Genomic DNA, 9,552 nt, shown 5'->3' with positions numbered 1-9,552 from the left:
AAAGAGCAGGTGTTTTGCACGTTGTCATTTGGAGGTACAGTGTATCAATATTCCATCTCATCCTGAAACTGCATATTGGCAGTGAAGGTTTCAGTGTTGGTCTTACTAAAGATTCCTCCAGGGACTGTGACAGTCGTGCTGCATGCATACAGAAAACCAAGTGTTGCCTTACTTTCAAAGCTTTTGCAGAATCCTGACTGTGTGAACAGAGAGAAATAATTCCATGTTTCTCAAAAAAAGCAGCTAATATCATGGATAAGTTGTTAAGTACCCAGCTATGTTATCTTCTAAAAATAAATCTTCCATCTTTTAATACATTTGTAAGTATTCAGAAGTATTAGGGACCTATTCCTGAAGCCACTAGGCATGCCAAACTTCCAGTGAAGTGATTCCATGCATACAGACTTAAAAGAATAGGTGGGGAGTTTCCTGTCACTACTTGGCTGGATAACAAAAATCTAACTGCAATTATCTCAGTATCTGTTAGATTGAACAGGTCAGCTCTTGCAGGTAGTATCATAAAGATACAAGTATACTTAATATTCTCAATAACAAGAAAAATCAAGAAAACAGACCAATGAGTTCCCTTGTTCTGGCCTCAATCTCTCCCAAAAGAATCTCAGGATTGGCACAGATTTTCTCTTCATCAGCACAATAACTCTCTAAAAATTTCCTGTATTCTGGATCTGTGAGGAAAAAATTTTAAATTATGTTATTACTTTGCAATGCATGACAGAAATGGAATCTGTTTTCCACTGTAACACCAAGAAAATATGTTTACCATCTTCAATGCTCCCAGCTTTGGCATCTTTCTTCTTTAGCTTCTTTTTTGAAATCTTCTGGAACGGAGCAAATTCAACCACTGCAGGATACTCCAAACCTTAAAAGAGATCAACGCTTAATTTTTTGAGGTGGGAGAAACACTCCTTATATTCAAGTAGGATTTTCAAAACTCTTGTGTTGGGCAGTCTTACTTGAAATCAAAGGTGAATGTTTCTACAGTCCTTCTGTAGAAACAAAACTTCTAAGGGAAAAACTACATGGAGCAGCATTTGAGATTCAAACCAGAATACACTTGTATTTTAATATATACATAAACATTAAATATTTTTGGACATGCTAACAAAGATTGTAAAAATAAAGATGACTACTGTTGCACAATAGAAATCTTGCATTATCATTTATAATTGCCTTTTAATTTTTCACAGATATTCATTGATTAGAAAGATTTGCCTGAAATCTCAGCCTGACAAGTGAATAACTACCACTGGGAAATTAATCTGAAACAAATCAGTTGCTTCTGTGAAGTTTTATTGCCCAAAAGCTTAAAAACTGAATTAATGCTGCGTAATAGGCAGTAATCACAGAATCATAAAATCATAGAATCACAGAATGGGTTGGGTTGGAAGGGACCTTAAAGACCACCCAGTTCCAACCCCCCTGCCATGGGCAGGGACACCTTCCACTAGACCAGGTTGCTCAAAGCCTCATCCAGCCTGGCCTTGAACACAGCCAGGGATGGGGCATCCACAGCTTCTCTGGGCAACCTGTTCCCAGAAAACATACCACCTTCTTTCAGAACCAAAACTGTAAAACTCTGCATGTGGAATTGTGTAACTTCTCTTTTCTTCTGTTTATAATGGGCTACGGAACCTCTTGCCTGTGCTTACTGGCATGCATCCTTTGTGTTGAATTCTGCCCTAAATACTGGGTTCTTGTTTGGACTGGAGTCAGAACTGTATACAGCTTTTGAACTCTGCCTGTCTCCACTTGCACCAGCTTCAAGATGACACACTGCTCCAGTCCACCGATAACTTGGCTTAAATCTGCCAAAGTATTTGTTAACCTCACTGAACCTGGTAATCCTTGTTTTCATTTTATCTTCATAAATGCAGTGCCATCACGAGCATCACCAGAGGGCACCTTCGACCAAGACTCGTGCTCTTTATTTGCACGATCATGCTAAACTGGCCAGCTGGGTCCAAGCTCAGTTCTACAATGTACAGAATATTCTGGCTTCAGTCCAGCATAACAATGAAGAATATGCTTAGTTTAGACACAGTGAAGTCTTGGCAGAATCATAAAAATAGTTTCCCTTTAGTTTTTCATCTAATACACCCAGCTTTTTTCTGCAAAGACAGCAAGGAAAACTATGCACATTAGAAAGCTCTGGCATCTGTTGGTTAGGAGCTATCCTGCTTCCTACTTTACAGCAGAATTTGAAATCTGGGAATCATACATTGCGAGCAATGTGTTGTTCTCCATCTGTAGGAAAATCCATCCCAATCTGATTAAGCTAGAAGCCTATGAAGTATCTCAGGTAGGAAATGCTGAAGAGGACTTTGTTAGTTGGACAGACAGCCTCTTTGGAGATCAACTCTCCACTAAGAGTGGACAGGAGAACTTTGCACAGGACCTCCGCAACACCCAGTGTACACAGCGGACAGTGTCTATACAAGAAACCCACAAATCCATGTCTGTTTTATACAACCCGTGAAGTTTTTACAGAAGGTATGAGCGAATGAGGCAAGGAACTGCTAAAGGGAAGGCACTGTTTCTTGGCCACGGCAGTTTCACGCTACCATAGGGGATCTGGATTTATCCACACCTATGTTACTGTTTACTGTTGGGCAAACTTTTTAAAGATGGGAACCAATTTTGTCATTCTTTTTCTTGGAACTCAATTCAAGATGTCTGCAAATGCTCTAAAAAGTCATGCCATACATGTCTCAAATTGGTCAACCAAAATGATGAAGTTTTCGTCTTGCTTTTTCAAAATGGGAATAAATGGCACAACTTTATCTCTGGAAACACACCGAAGACGTAACAATTCGTGCCTTCGATGTGTTCAGTTGCTGTTGTGATGAACTGTGAAGCTTGCAGAACATAATTATCTTAATAGTGTATCATAGATTCTGATAGTGTATTGTTTAAGGTAGAAGAATGCAGACAAGGCATGCACACTACATAGAAAAGCCAAACTGTATGGACAAATATATTTTGCACTTCATTAAGTGCTAGATTTTAATGTACTTTTATGTAATGAACTGTATATTGAGGAAAAAAAAACCCTGGCATAATTAGCAAAAAGGAAATAAACTAATGATCTAAAATGGTATATGTACACATTTAATATCTTACAAATAGTCCAACCTTTATTATCAATGAAGACATAGCCATCAAAGCGATCTCTAAAAAGAAGGATGTCCTCAGGATTTCTAAAGTTAATGTATGCTCTTGAGTAGAGATGAGGATAAAGGCTGCAACAAGAAACAATTTTATTTTCTGTTATTTACTATTCTGCTCAGGACTAGGAGAAAAGTAAAACTAGAAGGATCACAATGCAATTCTCATCTTCTCTGAGAAATGGCTACCTTAAACATGCATACTGAAGTCTTTACATACACTTATCATATATGTGACAAAAAGTAACTGAGTAACTGAGTTCCTGGGTGCAACTGTGAAACTTATTCTGAACCCAGACAAATATTTCTACTTTGTCTCTAAATTGTAGAGCATATGCTTGCATCAAAGCTTTAACTCTACTATTTCGTGATTTAAGAGATGTGAACACCACCAGTGTTTTTGGGGAACTTCTTGGGCATGCCAAGAATGTCTTCTGTCGCTGAAACAGGAGAAGGCAAGTAAAAGCTTCCAGTGAAAGGGCAGCTGCCAAGCTGTCACCATATTTAAAGAGATTTTCACCTTTAAGAAAGATTAAATAACTTCATGATTGGTAAAATAATCCACTGAATTATATAAATAAACTCCATCTGATATACATGTGTATGAATATATATGCAATGTCTTGTTCTGAAGAACAACTACTGTGAAAATCCAAAGCATTTCTAGCAAAAGAAAGAGCAGGTACTTACCTAAAACAACTCTGATCCTTCAAGAATTTATTGGCATAGATCCCACTCCAAGGGTAAACAGTTAATGTGCCTGACGAAAACCTCTGGTTTGGCATACCACCAACCACAGTGAAACTGTGGTCATTTAATGGATTAATTACCATCCATCAGCTAAGTTTTTGTGAGCCATGGCATGCACACGCTTTAAATCCCTGCAACTGTGATATAAACCAGTTTGGCTTAAACTGCCTTCAGTGATGGCTTTGTACTATGCCAGGTTTTTGAACGTACCTGAACACAAGCCTTAACTTTAAAACACTGATGTTCATAATACTATTGCCACACATGGCCTGTTTTCAGACAAACTCGCCTCCGGCAGCAGCAGGAAACACAACACACACAGTCAGAGCTGTGTTTCAGTCCCATAGCTGCTTCAGAATCGGATTTCAGAATGAGTGAGAAAGAGCAAAAATACGGGTTGGATCACAGGATCCACACATGTGGCAGCTCAAAGCAACAGTTACTACAAACCAAGTAATTATTCCTTTTTCAAACGTGCATCAGTATGGATCCCACTTGGGGTGTTAGAAGCGACTACAAACAGCAGTGCTGTCAGTAACTAACCCATGATTCTGTAAAGCCACCAGATTTGTGTTTGAGATTGTAGCCAGGAGAAATGTTTAACAAAAAAACAAAGTGCTCTTTCATTCAGCTGTTTTGGAGTGTTTCTAACCGACTGCAGCAAACTGGAAATGCCTAGCACTGGCCTACACATGAAATACTGTCTCTTACTCTGGGTTTCAGACACCTGACTTCCAATGCAGCTCCCACACCTCCACCCACCCTGGATCCTCTCTTCACCTATCCACTGGAAACCCACCAGTGTGACAGCGTAGCATAGAACACATGGGGCTCCACCGGGACTCTGTGGCTAATACCCTTTCCTTGGAAGACACAGTCTTGCTCTACTTTTGTATTTTATATTCAGCAGTTATTGGATAAAATACAACTTTTGCTCTTCAGGATTTTGCCTTCCAGCTGAGCCCTACAGCAGGGCCACTGGACTCTGTGTGCTCCCTCTTTTTTTCAAGTATCTACCAGCATAGATTTCATTTGGGATTTGAAATTCAGTTTTGGGGTTGCATGGTGAGCTTTATAATCAGACAGCTGGTTCTGTTTTGCCATATGTTTGCTGCCGAGAACGCTGCTTTCCATCCATATCATGCTCTGGACAGATGCACTGCAGATGATGTTGGCATCTCTGGAATATCACTTAGAGCAATCTCTATGGAAATAACCCAGATGAGTCTGACTATACACATTTCTTCAGTTTCTCTGTTTTCTGCTGTGCATTCAAGAGTATCCAATCTTTTAGGTTATGTGTATTTCTGTAATACTTAATCTCCTTAAACACTTACTTTTATAGTAATTTTAATAACAAACACATTCTAATAGTTTACTTCTTCTACAAACCATTGTGTAAAAAGATGGGTATATGGGAAAGCAATTTTAAGTAGCTACCTACGATATAAACAGCAACACATAACCTATAAAACCAGACATCACATCTTAGTAAAAATACTTACCAACTTATCAGCCATGGGATGTGTATATATATATAAAACCATGTATACTTACATGTATATAAACTTACAGATCTCTACATCTAAACTTTGGAGTGTTAAAAATAATTCCTCCACCCGTTCATGTATCTCAAAAGCTAAAACCCACTGGCCTTCCTCCTCTTCTCTCTCACTTCCTGTGGTCATTCACACAGTGGATGGAACTGGCATAATTTTAAATTAACTTAGCTGTTCCTTTTCACAGATTAAATGAGCACAATTTACTCAGCAGTGGAGAAGCAGAAAAACTTTGTGGTTGTGATGACAGTGTGTCACTCATTCCATCCAGAACACAGTAGTGGCAGCTCTGTTCAAGATCTAAAGGTGCTGCCCCTTCAGAGCCGCAGTTCCTGGGCGCATACCACCGTCCTACAACTTTAATGCTATTTGCCTACAATAATCCTGAGCAAAATGTTGGGAAGAAGTGAGGAAGGGCAAAGGAGGAGCGCTGTCTGCAAGAACCTTGATCACCGCGACGTATGACATGGCACTGACTATCTCACTGGCTCTCACATAAGCAAAGCTCCTGCTCAGACCTCTCTACTCTCATCACCTCACAACACTACCAGCTCCTAGCACTCAGCATTCAGTGCCAGTGCTAAGGGACGACCAAAATCCTGTGGGGACAGACCTCAATCTCTTGACTCACATTTTAGAAGACTCAGAAACATTTACATGCAGACAAGAAAGAGTATCTGGAAAAAACAGTCCATATTTGGAGTCTGAGAACAAGACAGACTGTCAGGAAGGCAGAGCCTTTATTATCAGCAATAGATAGTGTGTCTATCCAACATCCCTAAAGCCACAGAAACAACGTCCTGTTTGTACTTTGACGTCAACGTACAAGAGAGAATAAATGTAATGCAGTGAATCAGATGACTCTGAAAAAATGAATAAAACACAATGCAAAAGTCATTTTCTCAAATGATTTTACTGAAATGGATGTAACTGAAAAAGTGTTATACATTAATGACATTACTTAATCAAATGAAATTTTTGAAAGTTTTATTGCTTGCTTATAACAACAGACATTGTAAACTTAAAAATAACCTTTAGATTGCAAGAACAGTGAAACTGGAGTTGATAATTAATATCGTGCAAAGGTGAGCAGGTAGGACTGCAACTGTTTGTTTTGTCCTCTCAGGTGAGAGGAGCTCGGAAATAAAGATGTAGAGACAGCTGTAGTTAGACCTCTTTAGTCCCTTCTCCAACAGCAACTAGCAGGGGATGCTTAGAGAAAGTTCATTAAAAAGGGTAAACTATACACTGACACTTCATCTGGCGTTATCATTTCAGCTACTTGCAGCCTAAGGGCTTAATCATGCAGAACTTGTATCCTCACCCTTCATAGGGGTTCCTAGGTGCATTTCTGGCATCAATTTCTGACAAGGAATTCTACAGTTTAGCAGAGCGTGTGGTGTGAAGGAAAACCTCTCTACTCCACAGCTGAAGAAATCTGAGTGAGCTCTTAGAAACATGTGTTATCCAGAGTTACACAGGATGGAGTTAAACTGAGATGTTACAGCTCTTAAGGCGAATTTGCCTGCTTCCGCATCAAAACATCTGTATGCCCCTTTCTCTTTCCAACAAGCAGATCCTCCTCACTGAGTAGATTCTCCAAATCATTCTCTCGCTAGGTAACATGAAATTGGCTTTCCATCTTCCCATGTTTTTATTATCCCTGAATCCTCTGGATTGGTTGCCACTGTGCACAGTATAGGATCTAGAACAAAGCTAATTAGTGAAGGACAGAGGGCTCTGTAGAGAGAGCGTTCCCACACTGTAGCTCTTCCTGTTAGCTGGAATGGCATGAAGACAGATCCACGGAGCGTTTTCTGTGAACTGTCCATACATAACATGGCAGATCACTGCAACGCGGTGCTTTATGCTCAGGAAAGAGTTCTCTGCTGGGTAAGAGGAGACTTAAGACTCACTGTATTTATCTTGTCTCTAGCTTGCAAATTCTCAACAATTACTGTATATGCTGGCGTGTGTGAACATGCAAAGAGCTGAATCATAACCAGCTGTACATGGGGATGTGTCAGCATTCAACCCAAGGAGGCAGAGTGAGCCTGGGCCAGACAAAGAACAAATAATCAGCCAAGCCAATACCCCGCAGCAACGCCGCTGGATGTGCATTTAAACTGTGCAGTGTGCTGAAAGCAGGTGCAGCCACGCAAACTGTGCAAAGACAAACCCATGCTGAAAAAACGCATCTTTTGTACAAAAGCGTAGTTTTTAAGAAGCAAGATGAAGCAAAAGAAAAAAAAGCAAATATGATGCTGAAAAATTCAAACTTATATGAAAACACTTCCTTATTGAGAGTATAAATTCATGAAGGCAGAAGGGAATGTGAATCCAAAACTCAGGAAGAAGAGAACATTTTTCTCCCAGATCATTATTTTATTACAGGGCTCATGCACAGGGCTCAAGGAAAGTGACAATCCACATAACACATATGACAGACTTCATTGTTCAAAAAGAAGTTTAAAATGTGTATTCTTTGCCTGCTGCACCTTGAAGTCCAGCAGAAAAACAATATAAGAAATACAGTTTTGTTTTCTTCAGACTTTTTGTTATTTTTAATCACCAAGACCCGCTCTTCAAGGCAAACGAATGTTTGAGTGTTTTAAGCACGTCCTTATCCCTCTAACAGAATGAACCAGTGCATCACATAGGCGAACTAATCAACTTTTTCATGTATTCATAGAGCGAGGGAGAGAACCCATGTAAGTACACGATGAATAACACAGCATGAGAGAAAAAACACGCTATCTTTCATCCGTAACTCGACACGGGTGCAATTAAATGAGCAGACAGCAAAATTTTTGAGTACTCCCAATTTCATTGTAAAAAAGTAGAGAGAAAATTAAACTTTGTATGTACAACTGTTGTCACTGCTTTCTCTTTTCTAAGATGGCTGACTCGCTAATTTCTTTTGTCAACAATTGATCTGGAAAATTAAAATTTTTAACTGTTTCCTGGCATTTGTGCACCTAAAGACGCAGAGGGCCAAGACTTTTCTTCAGAGAATGTTTGTCTTGCCTTCGGTAATTTCCCCTTATCAAATGAACAGCTGGGACAGAAGCCTTACAGAGACTCATTTGGAAACATGGATGACAAGGTTCGGAAGAGACATGTAAGTAACTACAGAGACTTTCAATCAGACCACATACTCCTCTTTCCTGACTTCACATCCTTTGCAGTTCTAACAGAAAAGCTGAAGCACCTACTGTTTTGTCGCTGCATGTATGTGTAACTACCTAGGCCCGGCAACTCCCATAAAGTTTGTCTAAACAGACATTTGTTTCTTTCTGATTGTGGAACTGACTCTGAGAGAACCTACATAGTCAGAGTTAACCATGTCCATAACACAGTGGTGGGAAGAAGTGGCACTATCCTTTCAAATAAAATCAGCCCAGGAACTAGACTGTTCCAAGTGCAATTTGTCAGAAACAATTCCCTACAAAGGAAAGGCTACCTCCTCTGGGTAGGGTCACCCCTAACTGGGTTATGGTCAGCCATTAACATCCAGGATCCCTCTGTAATCAATGGAGATAATCTGGGGCCTGCAGAGGATAGTTAACTGCACACTAAGATAGGTTAATACAGGCAAAATGGATCTTAGATTTCAGTGTTTCAGAACACATGCAGACGTAGCATACGGGGTGTTCTGCTCATTCTCTCCTGGAACTTGTTTTGTTCAAAAGGGAATCGTATTTTACCACAGCAATATGAAGAAAAATATACTAGCAATCCTGATTTATTTTAAATCAAACAAGATTTCTTTTCTTTTTTTTTTAGTTTTGAATGAGACAAAAATGAATAAAACTGGATTATCAGAAAAACTGTACGAAATACATACAAAACCATGTAAGCAAACAAAAAAACTAAGCACAAATGGCGTTCATGAAAACACTTCTATGACATTTGCCCTAGGCTGATTCTTTCTCACAGCCAATAAACAGTCTGATGCACTTCACCAGTGAAAGTTAAAAGAAACATCAGAGTTTCAAATAAAATTATGTCCTGAAGTTTTATAAAAAACTTCAGGTTTAAAATCCCTGGTGTAAACA

General features: G+C 39.4%; 1 protein-coding gene across 1 annotated transcript in view; it reads right to left on the bottom strand.

Moving 5' to 3' along the window:
• UPF3A (UPF3 regulator of nonsense transcripts homolog A (yeast)) overlaps nt 1-9,552 on the bottom strand; it is a 22,181-nt gene that overhangs the window by 12,369 nt on the left and 260 nt on the right. Inside the window, exons 2-4 of the mRNA XM_010159176.1 lie at nt 3,154-3,260; nt 782-880; nt 576-686 (exon numbers count right to left, since the gene is read on the bottom strand). Coding sequence (XP_010157478.1) covers nt 576-686; nt 782-880; nt 3,154-3,260 — 317 coding nt within the window. The remainder of the gene's footprint in view (nt 1-575; nt 687-781; nt 881-3,153; nt 3,261-9,552) is intronic.

The sequence above is a fragment of the Eurypyga helias genome, unplaced genomic scaffold, assembly GCF_000690775.1.
Source record: "Eurypyga helias isolate BGI_N326 unplaced genomic scaffold, ASM69077v1 scaffold6369, whole genome shotgun sequence".
Taxonomy (NCBI): domain Eukaryota; kingdom Metazoa; phylum Chordata; class Aves; order Eurypygiformes; family Eurypygidae; genus Eurypyga; species Eurypyga helias.
The sequence above is the reverse complement of the archived record's forward strand: the minus strand, read 5'-3'. Positions and strand labels throughout refer to the sequence as shown.